Raw genomic sequence first — 23,295 nt, 5'->3', positions numbered from 1 at the left:
ACTTTTGCAGCTGATCAAACACACACATGTGCAATAAGACTAAGTGCAATACTGTTTTCTGACAAAGTTATATTTTTACTCAGTTGTATATAGCATTTGTATTCTATTTTTATCCTATTGTACATTTTATATTATTTCATTCTATTCTATTCTGTACAGTTGTGTACAGTATATTATTCTTATTGTTTTCCAGTGTTCTCTAATTTTTGCTAATAAACTTTGCACTGTCCACTCTCTGCTGTGACAAAACAAATGTCCCACATGTGGGACTAATAAAGGTTATCTTATCTTATCTTATCTTATCTTATCTTATCTTATCTTATCTTATTTTGCGAACAGAACATTTGAAATCATCTATTCTCCACATCAGAGCGACATCAGTGTTCAAGGTAGGTCCTGTGACAGGCTTTACGTGTCAGTGTGGATATACAGATATAGCTCCTTATCCCAGCTTGTCACAGCTTCCAAGTACAATCACTGGATTGTAATTACAACCAGTGGCCAATAGAGGGAGACATTAATCCATTTATAATTTATTGTTCCCACAGTTAATTTGGAGGAAATTTATAAATGAAACACATGGGAGTGCACTCACACACCATTAATATTTAGTGTCATGTTGCTGTTCTGAGATCAGCTGATGACATGCAAACATGTAAAACCTGAATCAGGGAGAGTAGCAGCAACAGAACAGAATCAGTGAGCAGCTGTGATATCGAATGAGTCAGAAACAACATGAACAACATGGATTCATGCTAATTATCCTCTTAATGTTGTTGTGTGGCAACAGAAAGGGTGAAACGTTTCTTATTGATTATTGGCTGAAAGTGATTCATAATTTCTAACGTTGGGACACAACATGTTAAATAAACTGTGTACAAAGCACCATCACAAGTTTAATCATTTTTACTGATCCGTGTTTTGACAGGTTATTGCAACACACATCTCATCAGACAGCAGCCCCACATCTTCAACACCTTTTAGTCTTTGTCAGTTTTTCAGTTGTATTTGTTCTGTTTTTTGTTTCAGGTCCATAACAAGTCATGGCCAACATGCAGCTTTAACACAATCTTACCTTTTGTGTATTTTACTAATTTTATTTTCTTTCATCTCCTTTATTTAAACTTTGTTTTCAAGCTCTGAATCAGCAGACATGGCTTTAAAGTTCAGATTATAGTGCCCCCTGTTGGTGTGACATTATCTTACATCGTGTTGAGACTTTTTCTGGTGGACATTTCTTTTTTTTTATGATGGAAATCCAGAAACTATACCCAACCCTTTTGCTCTTTCCTATCCTCCTGATAACCACCTGACCTTCCTGATCCCCGCCCCTCTGCTTCCTCCTCATACTCTGCTGGTTAACTTGGTTGTTTGGACACCATACATTGCACTCGTACAGAGTGGAGAAAACTGTAGATTATTTTGATAAATGCAAATCTTTTGTTAAATTAATATAGTGATCTGTTTTATTTAAGAAGCAATAAGCAGTAAAACTACAAGATCAAACTGTAAATAAGACAATACAGAATAACGTCTTTCTTCCTCTGAACAGACTTTGATGCCTACGTGTGTAAGAGATAGTTGTTGGTTAAGTCTTTTCTCCAACAGGTTTATTTTTATCTGCTGCAAGTCAGATACCTCATAAGAGGAAATGAAGCCTGCGGTTTATTTTCTTTAAAGTCAACACAGCACAGTGGAAATGTGCAGGTATGACAATGTGTGAAAACAGGTTAAAAGTAGCTTTATTGTGGTGATGACACATGCTGGACTAAAGAATAAATAAAGCATGTGGGCATCAAGAGAAACGGTGAAAAGCTTGTTTCTCACGCTCATGTCTTTAAGAGTCTCTGCATGGACGTGCTGTAAATGTTCATTTATCTCTGAAATAAATAAAATCATCCATCACTCTCTCTGTCCACTAAATCATATACAGACATGTTTTTCTTCTTACTGAAACTTCCAAACAGGCCAGTTCCTCACAGTATAACACAAACATGTATAAGCTGCAAATAAGCTAAAAACATGAAATTATATGTTAATGTATTTTACCTTTCAAACACAAAAGTGATGGGAAGAAGAAACACACCTGCTGTTAAACAATCTAAAACACCCGGATGTCAACATGTTTGTATGTGTAGATGATACTGCACCAAACCTTAATTATAACCTTTGTAAGAAAGTGTTTGACAGGATTAAGGATGGAGGCTGTGTTTGCATGCTTTAACTTAGATTGATATTATAGACTGTATATTGACAATGGCCACTGTCTTGTTTTTTGAGTGATAAACTGAGGTACACTGCATGCTCATATGGAGCGGACTAGCCAATCACAAAGTTACCACACCTTAAAGCATTCACTGCTCTGTTGTCTTTTTGGACTAATGTGGGCGGAGCCTATAATAACTTTTATAATGTGAAAGATGAGGTCCACTTGGACAGGTTATGGAGAGACAGACAACCATTCATGTTCGCATCTATACCTAGAGGTAATCACCTGAATCACTAGTTAACATAATAATATATGACTTTTGACTGTGTGAGGAAGCCAGAGTACCTGGAGAGAACCCAGACAGGTAGAGGGAGAACATGCAAACTCCACACAAAAATCCTCAGCTGGTGGATTCAAACCTGCAACCTTCTTAATGTTTAATGTCTGTGTAGGTTCTCAGTCATCCATCTCATGGTAGCCTAAGGAGTTTGGAAAGAAAGTGACTAAACTTCTTTAAGTTTCTTTAAGACGTGTCACCTCTCATCTAAGAGGCTTCTTCACTTCTAGAGGCAAACAGTGGAGACTCCAGAGTATTTTAACCTTAGTGGGAGTTGTCTCTTAAAAAGGTTCGTAGACCCAATACTAATCATGTGTGTCATCACATGAGCCAAGGAGTGAATAAAGGTTTGGGTCATTATGCTGCATTGAAGACACCTCTGAACTCGGATGTTGGAAATTGGGAGTGACGTCACTCCCGAGTTAGCATGTTGCAGAAAAAGCTAGGAAACAGGATTTGTTTTGATTCTTGGTTAAGTAGAGCCACGCAGGTATGAATAGCAGTGCAGCATAGTACTTGCTTTTTTGACTAATTGGTGCTCAAACCTAATCATGGCTTTTTTAGTGAGTCAAAAATACACCACAGTGGCAGTACAGACTTTGTTGTGGCCAGATGACTGGAGAGTGGCGCGAGCCCAAAAGCAGACGGTTGAGACAGGAATGAACTTAACAAAAAACAAGCCGTTTACTTTAGGCTGGATCAACAATATAAACAAAAGCAAACAGAAACTAGGACAATGTTAACAGTGAACTAAACTGGGGAAAACTAACACTAGACACAGTGAACATGAAACCTGAATGTGGCTAACATGGACATGAATACCTGAGATTTGACTGAACAGAAACATGGCACATGGTGAAAAGATGACCTGCCAATGAACGAATGAAAACTCACACCAAAAATACACAAGAGGCTGACGAGGGAAGTGGAACACACGGGAAACACAACTGCAATAAACATAATGACGCACGAGGAAGACAAACCAAACACAGGACGTGATACTGTCAAAATAAAACAGAAAAAATGGAAAAAGACACCTGAACCGGGGAAGAAACAGACATGGGGACATAGAAGCAAAAATGGGAGACGAAAACAGCGACATGACATTTCAAAATGTGAACACTGGTATCATTAAAAGAACAACCTTTATATTTTAGGTGCAGTTACAGAGCTTTTCCAGTCGAGGTGTCTCTTCTATGTTGTTCAATGTGTTTATGGGGTGGCTGTTTGGTTTCTTCAGTGTAAAGGTCCAACACCTCACTGCATGTACATATGTCACGACTAGGGATAGGTACCGGTATCCGGTGCCATCATGGCACCGGATCTGACATAAACAGACCGAAAAGCAGCGCACATTTCGGTGCTTTATTTCGGTGCTTTTTTTTTCCTGAGATGTGATACACTTCAGGTTCTAGCCAATCATTTTACCTTTCCAAGGATAGTAGGCGGGTCCAGGTACGTACGTTCTTTTAGAGCAGAGCTACAGATTAAAAATGCCCAAGGCGAAGCGGTCAAAAGTCTGGCTGTACTTCACAGCAAAAGATGCAAACTCAGCAGCCTGCAACAAGTGCTTTAAGGTGACACTGTGCAAAGGAGGTAACTCCTCAAATCTGATGAAACACCTGGCGACGCATAGCGTTTTTTTAAAGCCGAGAAATGCACCGTACCTACTATGAGTGTGATGCCTGTCATCGGACCCGGAGTTAGTAACATCCTGCAAGAACCCGAAGAGGAGAGTCCTGGCCCCTAGCCCTGCCAGTGTAGCAGAAATGATGACGGATGACGGCAGCAGCAGCCGTTCTTCTCAGCGTGAGTAGCTTAATGTTGTTCGTGTGTAATTTACGTTGAGTAGGCTAACCATGTTATTACATTAATGCATGTAAGGTGAACTAGCAAACACCATCGTAAATACATGCGGCTGTCTTCTTGTTTGATGGCAGATGCTCCCTTCACCCTGGCCAAAAAGGCTAAAATGACCAAAGAAAAAGTGGGAAACAGTTAAACATGAGAGGTTTTTGGACAAAGTTTTTGTTTTTTTCCATTGATTAAGCACTGCTTCCAGCCAAGAGTGATACCATATATGCCCCATAGCTGCAGAAAAGGCTAACATTGTTATCTTTTTGCAAAAAAACTAGCTAAACATGAGAGGTTTTTGGACAAAGTTTGTGTTTTTCCATTGTTTAAGCGCCGGTTCAAGCACTGGTTTGAGCACCGTTTAAGCACCGGCACCGTTTCAAAAGTACTGGTTTGGCACCGGTATCGGAAAAAACCTAAACGATACCCATCCCTAGTCACGACACGACACTGCACAAATCATATAAAAGTCTCTGAGAATAAAACATAATTATGAGCTGGTAAAATATGTCACCTGACCTGAAACAACAGAAGGTAAGAAGCAAACACAAGAAGCAAGCCTGCATGTTTCCAGTGGACAGGAAATGTGAACACGTCACACAACTGCTGTGGTCAAAGCTACAGGAGCTGTTTGAGGTTTCTATAAAAGGAAAGGAAGCACAGAGAGGCCACAGTCAGAAGAAACACTCTGGTCTTATCTGTATTAAATGCAGCTTCTCTTTTTATTATTGATGTAAAGTCAAAGTGTTTGAGATCAGCTGAGGATCAGAGTGCAGCAGGGCTGGATGTGAGGATGGGGCACTCTTTGCTCTGCATGACGGGGTTATTGTGTAAGTACATTTTTTGTAATGACTTTTATAAATATTTTTTGTAAACAATAGTTATTTTTATAACTATCATTTTAAAACAGTTTTTTCATGTTTCAAATAAAATTGTTACCAAATAAAATTCTGTATTCACAGACATATTTTGCTGAGCAGCAACTGTTATATGAAAAATAATCTTTTAAAACAATGCTCTAAGTTTGTTTGTTTTGTTTGATTTTCTCTCAGTTTGATCCTGATGCTGTTTAATCTTTACTTCATTACTCAGCACTCTTTTCTACGTTAATGCTGATGGTGAGACATTGTTATTTTTCTCTTTACTCAATAAATAATTAGATTTTTATTTTTACTTTTTAATGTTAAGAAGAGGAAAGATCACTGCAGATGTTTGCATTTTAGAAACGCAAATATCTGCAGTGAAACTTCAGAGACAGAACATATCAGAGTAATTTTATCATTGTACGTGTGTAGAGTAGGGTTGTCAAAAATTGACACTTCATTATTAATCATTACTAAAACAGAATGAAGATGCTCATTTGCATCAATGTTGATATCAGTAGTGTTGTCTTGGCTTCCTCCAGCTGAGGCATAATTTGACAGCACTGCTGCAGACAGACAGGCACGCAGCTCCTCCCCTCACTAACAGCTGAATGATCATAATGTTCAACACTTTAGTAGGAAAGGTCAGAGGTCAGCAAAGCTCCTGTTTCACTAATATTGAATTATGTAACAGTTATCAGAAATTCCTCGTGTGCAAATTCAACAACCTTTGTGCGTAGAACTCAAGTTCATGCAAGCACGCATAAAGAAGCCATCGCACACCAGATTTACGCTCTCGCATGTGTGCATTTTTGACCTTTGAAGTGTTTTTTGTGTTTCTCCCTTTCCTGCTGAACTCTGCTCTCACTCTCTGCTATATTTTGCTTCACTTGCCAACAAATCAAACATTCAGCAAACGCTGACATCATCAACTTCAAACAACGTGCAGTCAGGACCTTAGAGGATGCACGAAGCATGTGTTGGGTGGGTGAAAGTCCCTCCCCCTCTCTGTCCCAATGAAAAGTCTACACAGTCGACACATTTGCAGGACTCTGCTCTCGAAGCTGAATCCTGCTTCTGTGAATCAGCTGAGCTTTGATGGTTTGGAGGGACACATAGTGCCACCTGCTGCAGAGATATTGTTAAATAGTGGTTAAAATAAATAAATGATATCAAACATAAGATATGAATGCAGTAGAAACTCATTAACCTGAAGATGTAGAGCACAGAGCGATGAATCAAACATTTTTATTCCCATTAATTGTTTTACCACAGCACCACAGCACAGAGACTGCTCTCCTAAAGGTTCTAAATGATCTTAGATGTAACTGGGACTCCCAAAAGCTCTCAGTCCTGGTGCTACTGGATCTAAGCGCAGCCTTTGATACAGTAGACCACACTATTCTTTTAAACAGACTGAAACACATGGTGGGCCTCTCTGGTGCTGTACACAACTGGTTCACTTCCTATCTCTCAGACAGAACTTTTATGGTGAGTATGGATACATGCTCCTCTAAGATCCATAAAATGACATGTGGTGTGCCTCAAGGGTCGGTTTTAGGCCCTGTACTTTTTAATTTGTATATGCTCCCTCTCGGCGGTGTCATCAGGAGGCATGGGGTGAACTTTCACAGTTACGCTGATGACACTCAGCTGTACATCTCCGTGTCTCCTGATGACACCAGACCAATGGATGCCCTTTTTAACTGTATTTTAGATATAAGATCTTGGATGGCAGAAAACTTTTTACAGCTTAACCAGGACAAGACTGAAGTTTTAATCATCGGTCCTGAGGCTCAGAGAGAGAAACTCTTGTCTAAATTAGAGGCATTTTCACTATGTCCTTCGCTACAAGTGAAAAACCTGGGTGTTATTTCTGACTCTGAGCTTGGTTTTATCCCACATATTAAACATGTAACCAAAATTGGATTTTATCATCTAAAAAATATAGCCAGAGTCCGCCCTATTCTCTCTCGGGCCAACACGGAGATGTTGATGCATGCTTTTATTACCAGTCGCATTGATTACTGTAATGCTCTGCTCTCTGGTCTTCCTAAAAAGAATATTTCAACTTTACAACTTTTACAAAACTCGGCAGCTCGTGTGCTGATGAAGACCAGAGGGCGGGCCCACATTACACCGGTTTTAGAATCGCTGCATTGGCTCCCTGTGTGTTTCAGGATCGATTTTAAAGTTCTTTTATTGGTTTTTAAATGTCTTAATGGTCTTGGGCCTTCTTATCTCTCAGATTTGCTTTTACCATATGAACCCTCGCGGCCCCTGAGGTCCTCTGGCACTGGCCTTTTGATTGTCCCTAAAGTCAGGACACATACTCACGGAGAGGCAGCTTTTGAGTGGTATGGTCCTCGTCTGTGGAACAGCCTGCCGGAGGAGCTCAGGGCCGCAGAGAACGTACATGTTTTTAAGAACAGGCTCAAGACCCACTTTTTTAATTTAGCTTTTACTTAACGTTTTTTTTATGCTTATTTATTCTATCCTGTTATTCTATTATTAATTTAGGCTTTACCTAATAGTTATTGATTTTATTCTTATTCATTTTTTAATCTTCTTACTCTATTTATATTCATATTTATATTGTATCCCGTTCTTATTTGTTTTATCGTTTTACCCTGTATATATCCTATTGTGTCATATCTCCAGTGTTTCCTCGGAGGGCGCTCTCTGCACCGGGGCTGTGATCGACCGTGGCTGCTGGGGCTCTGGGGGTCCTCTCAGCCTGGCTGGGGGGCTTCTTTGCCTCCCTCCTGCTGTGTGCCCAGCCTGGAGGCTGCGGTCTGTGACCGGCTCCCGGTGCAGACGGCTCCCTGTGATAGTGTTTCCTCACTTGGCTCATGCGTACGCAGCCCAATTTTACTCTTTAAGTGTGCGTGTGTGTGTGTGCGTGTGTGTGTGTGGGGGGTGATATGTGTGTATTCACATCGTTTATGTTAATGAGAGTGTGGGGAGTGAGTTGGAGGGTGGGGTGGGCTGCTTTTAACCATGTAAAGCACTTTGTGCTACATTTTTTTTGTATGAAAAGTGCTTTATAAATAAAGATTGATTGATTGATTATTGTTGAGTGCGCTCTCAGTGCAGCTGTTGATTTCTGAGGCTCTGAAACTTTAAACTGGATCAATTTAAACTTTAAAGGTTACAGTCCCACAGCCTAAAAAAGGAAATGTGGACATACCTTTATTTGCAGATGAAAGTGAAATTAATTTGATTTATATGATCAGACATTCTTGCATCTGTTCTCTGTAAAAGACACTTAGTATCAGTCAACCTAATTTCTGATACAATGGATCCATGCTTTCATGATGTTATGCCAAATTCTGACCCTACCATCTGAATGTTGCAGCAGAAACTGAGACTCATCAGACCAGGCAATGTTTTTACAAACTCATGTTGTCAGGTTTTGAATTATAGCCTCAGTTTGCTGTTCTTAGCTGACAGGCATGGCACCTGGTGTGGTCATCTGCTGCTATATGACATTTACTTCATGTTGTGCATTCAAAGACACTGTTCTGCATATCTCGGTTGCAATGAGTGGTCTGGCCATTCTCTTCTAACATTGAGTTATTTTCACCCAGTGAACTGCTGCTCACTGGTTATTTTCTCTTGTGACTATTCTCTGTAAAACTTTGCTGCAGTGTTAAATCTAAAAACAGACATGGATCAGGAAACTAAACTAAACTAAACATCAATATATAAACAGTGTATGAACATACTGTCACAGATTGTGTCGTGCATAGAAGTGTTTCAGATTGTTAACTTTGTGGTTGTGTTGGATTCTAGATGCTGTGCTAACTATTGAACCCAACTGGTCCAGTTTTTTCATCGGAGAGTTTGTTACCTTCAAATGTGACATGAATGAAGGAGAAGACACTGACTGGTATTACACAGTAAACAGGGATGGTCAAGCATTTCTCCACTACAGTGAACACACAGACCACAGATCACAAATTACAACAACAAGTCAAAGTGGTGAATACCAGTGCTCTGGTCTCATGAAGCACCCACGTGTTACAAAGTACAGTAATACTGTCTCTATAACTGTATTAGGTAAGCCCTCAGTGACCAATAATGTGATGATTCCTGTTGAATAAATTATAAAATTCTGAATACATTTAATAATTGTTGTCCTTGAAACTTCAAACTTTAACAAGAACTACTGTACATTACTGGTTACTTGTTCACAAGTACTACTATGCTCACAGACTGTAATTTATTATTACGACATGTGTTTATGTCTAACAAAAAAAACTGTGGATTAAATTGATTTTAAGTAGGGAAAAGAAGAAACATCAAAAGCTTCATAAAATCTAAGGTTATGATGTTTCTGTTGTCTAAACCTGAAACTAGGAAGATCCCTCTGAACCCATCATTGTGTTTCCTTCAACAGTGAACTGCATTAGTTTATATTCAGTGTGACTGTGGCGGGGCGGGGCCTGCGGTGCTGTGCAGGGAAGGCGGACGCACCGCACGGCATCCACAATCATGCCCCGCCGACTTAAATATTGTACTGGGTCCTGTGGTTGGGGTGTTGATGTGCACAGAACAATAAAAATGATCAAAATGCCACTGGGTCTGCCGTTGTCGTTTACAGTGACTTATTCAGGCCTGAGATTGGACAAACATTTATACTGTGTTTATTTAGAGATCTACAACCTGAATTACTGCAGCTCTGTCACCATGTTGAGACAGAAAAAATGCAAACATCTGAAGTTTATGAAAGTGAAGAGAAAATTTGTTGATTTTATTTTGTGGGAATTTGAAATGAAAACATATTTTAAAAGCAGTGTTTTTCCTGTATATTGGATCAGGTGAACATTTTCTTTCCCTGTTTTTCATAACAGCATATAGACCCAGGGCCTCACTGACAGCAGGAACAACAATCATACCAGTAGGGGGCAGTGTGACACTGACCTGCTCTGTGCAGAGCTCTGATGGATGGAAATATGAGTGGTTCAGACGAACCCAAACAACCTCTGAAGGTAAAATCAGAGATCAACAAAACAGAGATATCAGAGTATCTGAAGGAGGAATCTACCGCTGCAGAGGAACAAGAGGAAACCCAGTTTACTACGCTGATATAAGTGATGATGTCATCATTGAGATAACCTGTGAGTTCAGTCATTTAGTTTGAAATATACATTCACTCATGATTATCAAACATACAATGTTAAGTTTTCTGTGTTGATTTCATGTTTCTGTTTGTATCTCAACTGTTAATATGTGTAAACAGTTTCCAATAAAGTTGTTGTAAAACAACAACCCAACTGGCCTCAGATATTCAGAGGTGAGACGATCACTCTGACATGTGAGGTGCAGGAAGGAGGTGAAACCACTGAGTGGGAGTATGAATGGAGAGGACCCAGGACACCCACACAGTGGACACACAATAATGATGTGACATTCAGAGTTTCTGAGTCCAGCAGTGGAGACTACATGTGTAAGAGTCGACGCAGAGATGACTCATATTCTTCAACAGAGTGGAGTGAAGCCTTCACATTGTCAGCATCAAGTAAGTCATGTTTGTTGTGTGATCTCCATTTGACAAATGTCATCATGGTCAGCACAGGATGAATTCAATGGTCTACAAAACATGTTACTGTCATGGTCCTGGGTCATTTTGACCCAGCGTTTTGTGTTTCCTTGAAGTTCATTTTTGTGCCTTGTGTTTATTCTGATTTTGTATTAGTTTAGGGTTGAACCTGAAGTTTGGTGTATATTCAGCCCTACCTGTGTCTGTCCTCGGTGCTCTGTTCATGTCCCCGTGTTGTGTTGTAAATCAGTCTGTGTGTTCCTGCTTTACTTTGAAGGCTCGTGTTCTGGATTTCCTGTTCTATTCTGAAGGTCTGTGTCTGTTGTCATTGTGTTCAGCTTGTGTCCTCCAGTCATCATGTGTATTCAGATCAGCTGTTCTTCCCTCCTGTGTGCGATTACCCGATTACCTTGTGTGTGTATATATAGTGGGTGTCGGTCTGTGTTCGTTGTCGGTTCGTCTGCGTTCTATGGTGTTTCGTTCCTGTCTCTGCGTCTCTCTGCCCCGCACCCCTTTTGTATGCTCTCAGGTTTGTCATTTAGTTCTTCCAGTTTAGGTTTCTTCAGTTGTTTTCTCATGCTTCGTTGTCTGTTTCTGCCACTGTCACCTGTAAATAAACCCTCACTCATATCATTAGTCGGCTGCCTGCATTTTGGGTCCTCCTTTTCCTCCAACACCACACGGCTCACCCCGCCAGCCGTGACAGTACGAACCGACCAAACATGGACCCAGCAGCATCCGCACCCTCCCAGGTGTTTCGGGAGGAATTAATCGACTCTGTCTCACGATTGGTCAATCTGTGGCTCGAACGTGAGGGAGAGGAATTACACTGCGCTGTAGAAGCCAGGCTACAGCAATTAATCTCTGCTCACCCCTGGCTACTGGACTCTCTTCACCCGCTCGTACAAGACTTCATTCTTAACGAACTTCACCTCCACCCTCCAGCCGCTACCGCTTCCCAACCCAGCCCGGCGGTGAAGGTTTTGCACGGCCCGCCGGATGTGGAATTGCCCGGCCGATCTGAGCCGTCATTTAAAGGGAAACGGCGATCACGCCGCCGACGCCCATCGCCACAGCCGGACCCCGAGACGTCTGAGTTGCCGGCTGTGGTGAGTAAAAGAGACAATAATCACGAGCTTTCCAATTTAAGGACTGTTTATTCTGGGGCCGTTTTCTGTGCAGCCAGTGAGAATAATGGTGTTTTCCCTGGTTCGCCTGCAACTGTCATTTACAAGAATGTGTTTCCTGAGACCGTAGCCGCCCGGCCTGAAGCCCAGTTAGCCGCCCGGCCTGAAGCCCAGTTAGCCGCCCGGCCTGAAGCCCAGTTAGCCGCCCGGCCTGAAGCCCAGTTAGCCGCCCGGCCTGAAGCCCAGTCGCCACCTCCACCACATTCAGCCTCACGACCCATAGCTCAGTCATTACCACAGCCAGACTTACTACAAACCATGTTACAATCCATAGCCCAGTCAATAGCTCGGTTGGTAGAAGACTCATCAGCCTTATTATCAGCTCAGCCACCTATTCAGCCATCATCTTCACCAACTCCTCCGGTACAGCAAGCCATGACAGTTCAACCCATAAAGGACAGTTCAACAACTTCTTATTCTAAGCAGAGAGAAAAACCTAATAACAATCCTGTAAACATTCCTCAAGAGCTGGCCAGTTCTGAGACTGAGATGCACTCCAGGGCCTCCCCAGAGGCTGGGTTTCAGCCCCCAGCAGACTCTGGACCCCTGGAGGTTAAGAAGCCAGCTGAGGACTGCACCCAGCTGTCGCTGCCTGAGCAGAGTGAATGCTCTGCGCAACTGCAGTCTGCTATGTGTCTGCCAGAGGCCCGTGCGCCTGCTGGTTCTGTTCTGTCCCTGCCAGAGGTCCCCGCACCTGCTGGTTCTGTTCTGTCCCTGCCAGAGGTCCCCGCACCTGCTGGTTCTGTCCTGTGTGTGCCAGGGGCTCCAGTGCCCACTGGTTCTGAGACGGTTTTTGCTGGGGGGCCCGAGGAGCCCGTCCAGCTTCCGGCCTCGTCAGCTGGAGGGCCCGAGGAGCCCGTCCAGCCGCCAGCAGCAGCTTCATCCACGCCGCCAGCAGCAGCTTCATCCACGCCGCCGGCGGCAGCAGCAGCAGCTTCATCCACGCCGCCGGCGGCAGCAGCAGCAGCTTCATCCACGCCGCCGGCGGCAGCAGCAGCAGCTTCATCCACGCCGCCGGCGGCAGCAGCAGCAGCTTCATCCACGCCGCCGGCGGCAGCAGCAGCAGCAGCAGCTTCATCATCCACGCCTGCTGCATCCACGCCTGCTGCAGCTTCATCATCCACGCCTGCTGCATCCACGCCTGCTGCAGCCTCATCATCCACGCCTGCTGCATCCACGCCTGCTGCAGCCTCATCATCCACGCCTGCTGCATCCACGCCTGCTGCAGCCTCATCATCCACGCCTGCTGCATCCACGCCTGCTGCAGCCTCATCATCCACGCCTGCTGCATCCACGCCTGCTGCAGCCTCATCATCCACGCCTGCTGCATCCACGCCTGCTGCATCCACGCCTGCTGCATCCACGCCTGCTGCATCCACGCCTGCTGCATCCACGCCTGCTGCAGCCCCACCATCCACGCCTGCTGCAGCCCCACCCGCTTCGCCTGGTCCGGCCTCCGTCTCACCTGGTGCTGCGGGGGCCACGCAGCCTTCAGGTCCCCAACTGCCGTCTCAACATCGTTGGTCATCTGACTGGCCGCCTGTTGGGCATCTACGCCACTGTGGACGACCTCCTGAACGCCGCCACTGCCTTCCGCGTGGCTGGCCTCCGGACTTGCATTGCCGCTGCCGTGCGCACGGTCGGCCCCCGGAGATGACCTGTTCTAGGCTCCTGAGTTGTCAGCCTCCGGGCCGGCCCCCTGAACTATGTTTTGGGACCCTGTTCAGGGACGTGTGTGTGTGTGTGTGTGTGTGTGTGTGTGTGTCCTGTCTCTGCCCCGCACCCCTTTTGTATGCTCTCAGGTTTGTCATTTAGTTCTTCCAGTTTAGGTTTCTTCAGTTGTTTTCTCATGCTTCGTTGTCTGTTTCTGCCACTGTCACCTGTAAATAAACCCTCACTCATATCATCAGTCGGCTGCCTGCATTTTGGGTCCTCCTTTTCCTCCAACACCACACGGCTCACCCCGCCAGCCGTGACAGTTACACTGTTAGTCAGACAAAGAGCTGCAGCTGATAGTAGCCTCATTGTAGACAGTTTGTCACCACTTTGTGTCATGAACTTTCAGCTGGTATAGAGACGCCAATGCTGACCTGCTGCTCCATCACCTGAGGACCATAATGACAGAAACAGGATAAATAAATAATACATTCAAACAGATAACAATTGATCTGCAATTTCTATAAAGAAAATAATAAAAGTAATTCTGAACTATCATCTGATCAAATACTGCCATGTGTTCAAATAAATGAAACACACACAGACATACCACCAAAAATGTTTCTGTTTCTATGATCAACATTCTCACAACTGAGTCACTTCCACTCACCTTTAGCAGGAGGCTGATTGAGGTTGATCCCTTTAAACTCCCAGGTCCTAAAGATGGACCAGCTTATTAATCAATCTTCAAGTACTTTTTAAATACAGCCAAGAAAATATAAAACTTTCACAGCTTCGATCAAAACGATTGTACAGTTAGTATCTCTTCAAGATCACCAAAATGTGGTGATGTTCACCATTTCCATCTAGTTATTTAAACTGTTTTGATTCAGTCATTTATTTTTTTTCCCCCTTTTTTTGCCTGTCCCATTTCTTTAGCCATCAGAATTGATGTCTGAACACAGATACCCAACAGATTTACTTTACCAAGTGGATCATCATGACGTTGCTGTATTTGATCCATTTGATCAACCTTTGTTGTTATTATTTTATTTTATCTTACTTTATTTTAGTTTATTTTCGGTTGTTACAGATGGGACAGACATGGCTGGGGGAGAAAGAAAGATGAAACAGAAGCAGGGAGAGAAAAACAGAAAAAAAGAGGAAACAAGCAAAAAATAAAGCAGCATAATAAAAACAACACGATTGCATTGATCTAGCTAAGTGTAAATAGCAGTAAATGCTAAAAATTGAATGTTGAGGTAGCAGCCAAGAAAGATGTAGTTTGTGTCTATGAACAGTGAACATCTGCATATACACGATTCAGTCATTGACTTTTGTTCTTTTTCTAAACTGAACTGCAGATAAACCAAAGGCCAAACTGAGAGCTGATAACACAGCTGTTCCAGTAGGGGGCAGTGTGACCCTGACCTGCTCTGTGAACCCATCATCATCATCTGGATGGAAATACTACTGGTACAGAGATGAGAAATCCTCTGAAGCCCTGACCACACAAGATGCAGTTTTCCACTGAAATGGACAAATCAGTGTCTCACAGGAAGGACTCTACAGGTGCAGAGGAGGAAGAGGAAACCCAGTTTACTACACAGAGGACAGCCAGTCAATCAGGATTGGGAAAACTGGTCAGTTTAACATTAATTCAGATAAATTCCTGATTAAGGAGGAAGATGAAGAACAAAACACTTCAACATTTTTGACATTCATGTGTTTTTATTGTACTTTCTTGAACAGTAACAGCCTCAAACAGGTCTGTTGTGACTCTGTATCCAAACTGGTCTGAGATATACAGAGGAGAGACGATCACTGTCAGATGTGAGATCCATGGAGGAGACACTGAGTGGGATTATGAGTGGGAAACAAACAGCAGGATAAAAGCTCCAAATCAAAATGAATACAGGATTAGATCTGCTTCATCATCCAACAGTGGAAACTATCGCTGTAAGGGCAGAATGAAAAGTTCACAGCATAAAACAACAGAGTGGAGTGATTCAGTCACACTGACAGTTTCTGACAGTAAGTAGAGTCATAGTTCATTTAACCTGGAAATAGAAACAGTTTGTAAAAATGTGTTTTTATTAGTACATGTTGAGATATTTGACATGTTTAGATAGTCTCACTCTTAAAGTTCATCATAAATATTTGTGAGTCAACATTTTAGTGACATTGAATTCAGAGTTAAGAGACGAAACATTGAGAGAAAATCTTTGTTGAACAGATGAACCCCGTCCTGTCCTCACTGTGTCTCCATCATGGCTGAGTCCTGGAGCCTCAGTAACTCTGAACTGTGAGGTTGAACATCCGTCTGCAGGATGGAGCTTCTACTGGTATAAAGCTGTTCCTGATCTATCAGAGAAATCCTCCAGTTATGAGCTGCTACCTGATGGCAGTGGGACTGCACAGGACTCCTACATCATTCATGGACAGACACACACAGCAGGATATGTGTGCAGAGCTGGAAGAGGAGACCCAGAGTATCACACTGATCACAGTCAACCAAAGTTTGTCTGGTCTGCAGGTGAGAGATTTTGTCTTTCCTCTCCATGACTATTTACCCTCTATTTCCAGTGACAAAGATAAAATGAGATTTAAAGCCCATATTGGCAGATGACTGGTACTTTTATGTTTTCTAATTAGGTATTTCCTAATTATAACCTTTTCTCCACCATGGAAACATGGAGGGCAGATTACACATGGGGGGGTAAAATGAGGAGATTATTTTGAAAAGAAGAGGACACAGACAGGCAAACATCCACTCATCTGTTGACTTCCTTAACTCTAATTAAGGGTTGTGGGGAACACTGAGTCTATCCCAGCTGTCTTGAATGCTTGGAAAGAAGGAAACAGTTACGTTTTTGGAACTAAGTGCTCACGACTATGATGACCTGAGAATGACTGAGGACCCACAGATGTATCTCAGCTGTCACAGGGTGGTGAGAAATGGGGCCCAAGAAATGAACAACAAACTAAAAAAGATGAAAAAGACTGAGTCAGAGAGGAAAAGAAAATACTGGTAGAAAAGAGGATAAATAGATGAACACAGAGACTGAGTGTTAACGTGTGACAAGAAATAAAGATTTGGAGACATGCAGAGGTTTAGTAAAAGGTTTACAATATTCACTTTTTCAGATGTTCATTCAGCAGCGTCTCTCACAGTGAGTCCTGACAGAGTGCAACACTTCACCTCTGACTCTGTCTCACTGACCTGTGAGGGAAACTTCACTGAGTGGAGAGTGAGGAAGTTCTCTGAGGACGGCTTCCTGTCTCACTGTGACTGCCAGAAACTGCGTGGATCCTCTTATAAGATCCACAGCTTACAGGAGGGTGTTACAGTGTACTGGTGTGAGTCTGACTCTGGAGAGTTCAGTAATGGAATCAAACTCACTGTGCAAGGTATTCATTAGTTTTTTGTTTTTCTAAATTTAAATTCTTCACAAATCCAATTGCGTCAACACAAATTTTAAACATTTCATGCTGTCTGTTAGAGACACCACTCAGCAGGTTCTAACAACTGACTCTGTCATTTGTTTCTTTCATTATTAATTTATATATTTATTACTTCTCTTGGATTTTTAAACAAACATATATATACATATATATATATAAATGTTATTTAATGTTTCAGGTTTTGTTTTATGGTTTGTGTTTTTTATTATTATTAATTTTGATATTTACAATCAAATATTTTTAATCTTTGATGTGAGTTCAAATTACACACACTAGTTAGGTTAATTCAGAGTTCAGGCTGGCATTGTGATCATGTGATCTGTTCAGCTTTATTTTCTTTCCTGCTCTGACCTAAAGTTTTCTCATTTCAGGTTTTGGATGTGAAAAAAGTTCATTTATCGTTCCGTTCATCATCGGACTTGTTAGTGGAATTATTGTCGTGCTGCTGCTGATGTGTTGCTACAGAAAAATAAAGAGTGAAAGATTTTCTGATCGACTTTAATTTTTTTTTTTTTTTTAATGCTGTGACACTTTTAAACAAACTGATGTAATAATGTTTGTGTTTTTACAGAACCCTGTTGTAAAAGGTTGGTGCAGCAGTTTAGTTTCATTTTAAACACAACAATAACTTTGAATTATTCCTCATTAAATTTAAATTATTTGCTAAATGTTTCAGTCTCACTCAGTCTCAGAGCACCAATCAAAGCTCTGCTTCACAACAAACATTCTCTTTATTACAGTTTTTAACACTCAGTTTGTTATCAAGAAAAAAACCCTTTTATTAGATAAAAACAAAAATAAATCATTATATTTAACTTCTTTTATAACTTCTATTTTCAATGACTTGTAGGTGATCTTTCAGTCTATGAATCAATCAGAGGCTCTGGAAACACTGGAAGTGGTACAAACAGTATAAACTTTGATAATAACAGAGCTGTAAGAAATGTAAATATTTATTCTCACTGATCAAACTTCATTATTATTTCAGCAGATGAATACAACAACATCACATCTGGATTTCAGCTTGAAGGTCTTCATAAAAGGAGTGAGTACAAGAAACATGAAATGATATAATTGGTCGATTGTTTTTGTAACTTGTGTAATTTTAGAGGAAGACAGTCTCCATGTTATTAAATACAATAATCCATCATCACAACAGGCAGACATGATGGCACAGAGGAGAGCTCTGGCTAGGGATGGGTATCGAAACCCGGTTGTTGTTGAGAACCGGTTCCCACTGTTTCAATTCCTTGGAATTGTTTGCCATTTTTGCAAACGATTCCCTTATCGATTCCAGTCGCCCCGAATGACGTCACCACGTTGCGGAGCGTCATTTACTAAGCGGCTCAAACGCTCAAAAGTTTGGTTATACTTTACGAGAACGGATGACAACAGGGCAACTTGCAATACTTGCAAGTAGATATTTCATTTAACGGAGGAAACACTACAAATATGCAAAAGCATTTACTCACAAAACACGCGATGACCTGAAATGAATGTTGTGTTTTTAATTCCGCTCCGGACTCGTGAATCTCAACCCAGCAGCAGCGGTAACGTTTGCACGTCCTCTCCCGTTAATGCGGCAGGTAAATAATCAACTAACAGTGCATATTATGTTAGTGCGATCTGCCTTATTACAAAACCTGCCATTACTGTGCATTTAGGTGACCATGATGAGAGAGACAGACAGAAGCTGTGTTCCAAAACGTCGGCTGCATCCTTCGGAGGACCCGGCCTTCGCGGTCTACGTGGGCTGGGTCCTTCAAAGACCGAGAAGGCCGGAAGTGCGAGGCTGTGAAACGGAACGGTCTAGCCTTCAGATTTGCGTCACCGCTGTCTCGGTGGAGTTTAATAAACTCGGCCGTCTGCTCCTTGCTATCTAAAATATAACAGGACACTGGCGTAAATTCTCGACCGTCTCACACTTCTGTTTAATCAGTTTTCTGTTTGACGTTTATTCAGCTGTGTGAAAATCCCGGAGGAACCCACCAGATATATTAATAACGTTTTATTTAATCTAATAATCTAATAACTTTGATCTCAGCCAAACCGATTTACTCCGAAACAAATAAAACACCGAAAAAAGAGGCAAACAATTACATTTTTAAGTTATCCGAGTGACTTATATAATTGATTTTATTTAGGACAGTGCATGTTAATGAACATAAATGTAAAAAAAAAAATTACATGAATGTAAACATACCAGATTATAGCCAAGGGCTAATTTCCATCTGTTGTCCTTAAGCATAAAAAATAGACATAATAATTCATAAAAATTCATCATTCATTCATAATAAAAACTCCATCACCAAACTTACACATACACACCATTCTGTTCCCAAATAAAACATTAAAACTATACAACTCATACATGATCACACACTTGATATATCATGTTTAACCTGAGTAGCGAAAGAGCGGTGGTCTGAAAACGACGAAGCCGCGATTCCGCTGCTCTCGCCGGCTCGAGTGACCACTGAACCCCCCGGCTTGCTATCCAGCAGGTGGCTAACAGACATCTCCAAAAACGTCGGCGCACTTTTGCAAATATGCGATGTCTTGATAAACCAAGCAGATATTTGAAATTTACATAGCTTCTTTCTCGCCTGAAAATATGTTAAAAGTTTATTTTGTGACCCAGAAAGATTAATAAGACTAATTTTAAAACTTAGCAGCGGCCGCCATTGTTGGCAGCTGAAATTTGGCTGGGCCGCGCTATGAATTCTGGGATATGGTGGGCCACGAAGGACACACCCGACCCATCCTTCAAATTCGGGGAAATGAAGGACGCATTTGTCGGCCGCATTTGAAGGAGTCGACGAATTGGTTGGCTCAGATGCTGGCAGTTCTCGCTGCAGTCTACCGTTAGCGTCTCCTTTCAGGCCAGGATATATGAATGCCACCGAGCAGTGTCTAAGTTTGTGGTAAAAGGCTTGCACCCATTTGCACCCAGAAGTGTGAGACGGTCGATTTTCGGTAAGTGAATGTGTTTAATTGTAGGCAGGGACATTACTGGATATTCTTGTGTAATTGCTACAGAAGAATATTTATTTTATTATTTTACATTTACAATTTTTTTTCCTGGGGACCCCGTGACACCCCATTGAAGAGCCATAGGCTGGATCTCTTAAGGATCTCTTAAGATCTCACTGTTGGGTTTGTAAGGCCATGTTACTCCTAAATTTCTATCTTGTTCAAAGAGAAGATATAAAACAAAGTTCTAAGCTAATCGACCTTAGTGTTCTCCTTTTTTTTAAAAAAAAGAATCGATAAGAGAATCGATAAAGAATCGAATCGTTAAACAGAATCGAAAATGGAATCGGAATCGTGAAAATCTTATCAATACCCATCCCTAGCTCTGACTACAATAATGTGAATCCTGAATCAGCCTCAGGTACAAATGTGAACTCTACACACACTGAATCATTAGTAATCAGATTACATGTGCAGTAAAATGTGTGGCATCACTCTTAAAGTTTCAGAGTTTTGTAAAACTGATGAGCTGAATCACGACTTTCTTTAGTTATGTTGTGTTTCTGTTGTGGTGTCTGAATAAAATAATGAGCCTCTTAAATTTCAAACACACATGCAGCTAAAATGTGAGAAAGTGTAAGTTTCCCTGATGAGATCAGTTCTGTGTGATTAAAGAATGAAAGTGTAAAAGGTCAGAAAGCATCATCACATCTTTGGCACCATTATTTCTTTGTTTTTCACTTTTGAAGTCGTATTTGTTCTGATTTTGTTTCAGGTCCATAAAAAGATTATTTCAACAAAACTCAAGACTCACGGACAACATCAGCAACAAAATCCAACTCAGAACATTTTGACAACATTTAGAGAACTGCCAGCATCCAGATCAACAGCAGTTATATTAAACAATGACGTGCAAAGAAAAGCGTCTGGACTTCTTTAAGTAACTTAAAGAAGTCCAGACGCTTTTCTTTGCAAGCTCCTTTGACTACGATGACCTGGATGACTGAGAACCTTCACAGACATTAAACAATGACATGCTCTTGGTTTAATGTCAGAAGACTGATAATATGGTTCATCTTTGTATTCAAATCTTATTGTGTTTATTTCTGTTGTAATAAGTGGAGGTTGGATGGTGTGGGACATTGTTTCCATCATAACACAATTTCATGATTCTATGAGTTTGTTTCAGTCTCTTATTTAAAAAAATATCTTTATTTATCTTTCACTCACTTCCTCCTGGATTTTACCTGCGATCTTTAAAGCTTACTGTATGGACATTTTTATTGCATATTTTTGCATGTCAGTAACAACAACAACAACAAATAATAATAATAATAATAATAATAATAATAATAATAATAATAATCATAATAATCATAATAATCATAATAATCATAATTAATAATTTTCATGTTAATTACATTACTTGTTGCCAAATTGTGATGCACAAAAACTGTATAGTCATTGTTCAGATTTTACAGTGTGATTCAGGTCATCACTGAGGCCATGAAAGAGAAAAAATTGTGTTTGATCAAAATGATTGTTTCTGTAGGTGATGTTTGTGTCTTTTCTGCTGTGAACAGTTTGATATGTGTAAAATAATTTTGGTGCTTTAAAAACTAATCAAAATAATATCACAACAACACTTCCTCTGAGTGACCCGTTATGCTTACATGTGTATAAAAATGTTGTTTCTTCTTTATCCAATTTATTAAACTGCTGAAAATGACTCATGATTTCTGTCTGAGCTCCCAGAAAAGAGGAAATGCAGCCTGTGGATGAAGAGAAAAATGTTTTGTTTAGTAAATGACTTGTTTTAGCAAAGAGGCAACAAGAAATGCAGACAATAACAGCACAGTGATGTTCTCTTGACAACTACATGCTGACATTGTCAAATATAAATATAAAATATTTCCTCAGTTGAAGGGATAAAAAGTTTCAGGTGTGCCCCTGTAGCTCTGCACTTGTTCTCTGTGTGGACTGCACATTTTTATATGATCTACCTGTACTGGGAAAAATACCACACTGTGAGAACTGATGGAAACTCTCATTTAGAAAAATATCACCATATAGTTGTCAAGAGAAGCTGTAAAGAGCGTGTTTCTCACACTGTTAACCAGCTGTTTTTATGATTATTTATGATATGTTCAGTTAGTGATTCTGTTTTCACTTTATTGCTGCCCGACATGTTGCTAACAGAACAAAGAAGTAATCTGTTCTCCACATCAGAGAGACATCAGTGTTCAAGGTAGATCCTGTGAAGGACCCTTTATTTACCAAGTAGCCGCCTGGACTTATTTGGTCATTTTGGCTGTAAGAATCTCAGAATCAAACTATAAGTGAATACTTTTGCCCTTTTTTCAGAATAACCTCAGCGTTCAATATCGGGCAGTCATTTCACATTATTGTATTGTTATGAGTGGAACCACAGTTTAAAGTGGGAAAGAAAAACAAACTCTGTTATTTCAGATTCATAGTTATGTTGAAACTGATATTCAACAAAATGTAACACAACATAACTTTAAATATGAACTCTACTAAATTGGTACAAAAAAGTTTTTGAGCCTATTCCACTTTTTTATAAATCATCCCTTTTATATTACAAATCTCCAGGCATTTTGGGGCGTTGCCACTTCTCCACACCCGCCTCTCTGTTCCGTGTGTCATCAATTCTTCCCTGTGATTGGACCGTCTTTGCACGTGCATTCTAATGATGCACTGTAAAGTTTCGTAATGCTCATCTTCTCATCTTTCAGTAACCGTTTGAAATGTCTCTCTTAACCCAACTGCTCGAGGAGTTACGGTAGTGTGGATCAGCCATGGTAAAACCCAGGGAGAGTTGATTTTTCTGTGTTCACACAGCAGCAGCTTGTGAAAGTAATACACCAAGTATCCCCGAAAAGCTCAGCTTCTCTTCTTTTCTGAACCATTCACATTTTCCGCTGGAGGGCCCAAGGTAAATAAGGGTAAGTGTCAGTGTGGATATACAGATATACAGAAGTACAATCACTGGACTGTGTTTACAGCTGGTGGCCAATAGAGGGAGACATTAATCAATTTATAACTTATTGTAGCTGTCATAGTCTCCCAGTCCTCCTGGTCAACCAACACGTTCTCTCTCCTCACGAGTATAATGAACTCGATACTTTACTTTCTGTTTCTGTTCTGTGTCTCCTGTACGCACTGCAGCAGTTTCATCCAAGAGG

The 23,295-nt window shown here is 41.2% G+C and overlaps 2 protein-coding genes across 5 annotated transcripts; both read left to right on the top strand.

The window, feature by feature from the left end:
- The first annotated feature begins 10,889 nt into the window (after positions 1-10,889).
- LOC146390983 (uncharacterized) lies at positions 10,890-15,186 on the top strand. The gene is made up of 2 exons (XM_084923849.1): positions 10,890-13,797; positions 15,016-15,186. The coding sequence occupies exons 1-2, from the start codon at positions 11,531-11,533 to the stop codon at positions 15,017-15,019; spliced, it is 2,271 nt and encodes a 756-aa protein (XP_084779975.1). The 5' UTR covers positions 10,890-11,530; the 3' UTR covers positions 15,020-15,186.
- Positions 15,187-15,527: 341 nt separating this feature from the next.
- LOC146390982 (obscurin-like) lies at positions 15,528-21,818 on the top strand. Of its 4 annotated transcripts, XM_084923863.1 has the most exons (9): positions 15,528-15,685; positions 15,888-16,187; positions 16,799-17,062; positions 17,488-17,592; positions 17,688-17,703; positions 17,793-17,876; positions 17,959-18,017; positions 18,105-18,161; positions 20,865-21,818. In XM_084923863.1, the coding sequence occupies exons 1-9, from the start codon at positions 15,622-15,624 to the stop codon at positions 20,870-20,872; spliced, it is 957 nt and encodes a 318-aa protein (XP_084779989.1). In that variant the 5' UTR covers positions 15,528-15,621; the 3' UTR covers positions 20,873-21,818. The 4 variants fall into 4 exon arrangements, 2 of the variants coding, with proteins under 2 accessions (XP_084779989.1, XP_084779988.1); XR_014799865.1 differs by lacking the exons at positions 17,793-17,876; positions 17,959-18,017; XR_014799866.1 differs by lacking the exon at positions 17,793-17,876 and having other exon boundaries at positions 17,967-18,161.
- Positions 21,819-23,295: the final 1,477 nt, after the last annotated feature.

This window comes from Perissodus microlepis, chromosome 3 (genome assembly GCF_051167445.1).
Source record: "Perissodus microlepis isolate ML-2025 ecotype Zambia chromosome 3, ASM5116744v1, whole genome shotgun sequence".
NCBI lineage: Eukaryota > Metazoa > Chordata > Actinopteri > Cichliformes > Cichlidae > Perissodus > Perissodus microlepis.
The sequence above is the reverse complement of the archived record's forward strand: the minus strand, read 5'-3'. Positions and strand labels throughout refer to the sequence as shown.

Coding starts and splice junctions, on each gene's coding strand:
- LOC146390983 (XM_084923849.1), top strand. CDS start 11,531: ATGGACCCAGCAGCATCCGCACCCTCCCAGGTGTTTCGGGAGGAATTA.
- LOC146390982 (XM_084923863.1), top strand. CDS start 15,622: ATGAAAAGTTCACAGCATAAAACAACAGAGTGGAGTGATTCAGTCACA. Junction 15,686..15,887: donor CACACTGACAGTTTCTGACA/GTAAGTAGAGTC, acceptor TTTGTTGAACAG/ATGAACCCCGTCCTGTCCTC. Junction 18,018..18,104: donor CTCTGGAAACACTGGAAGTG/GTACAAACAGTA, acceptor TTATTATTTCAG/CAGATGAATACAACAACATC.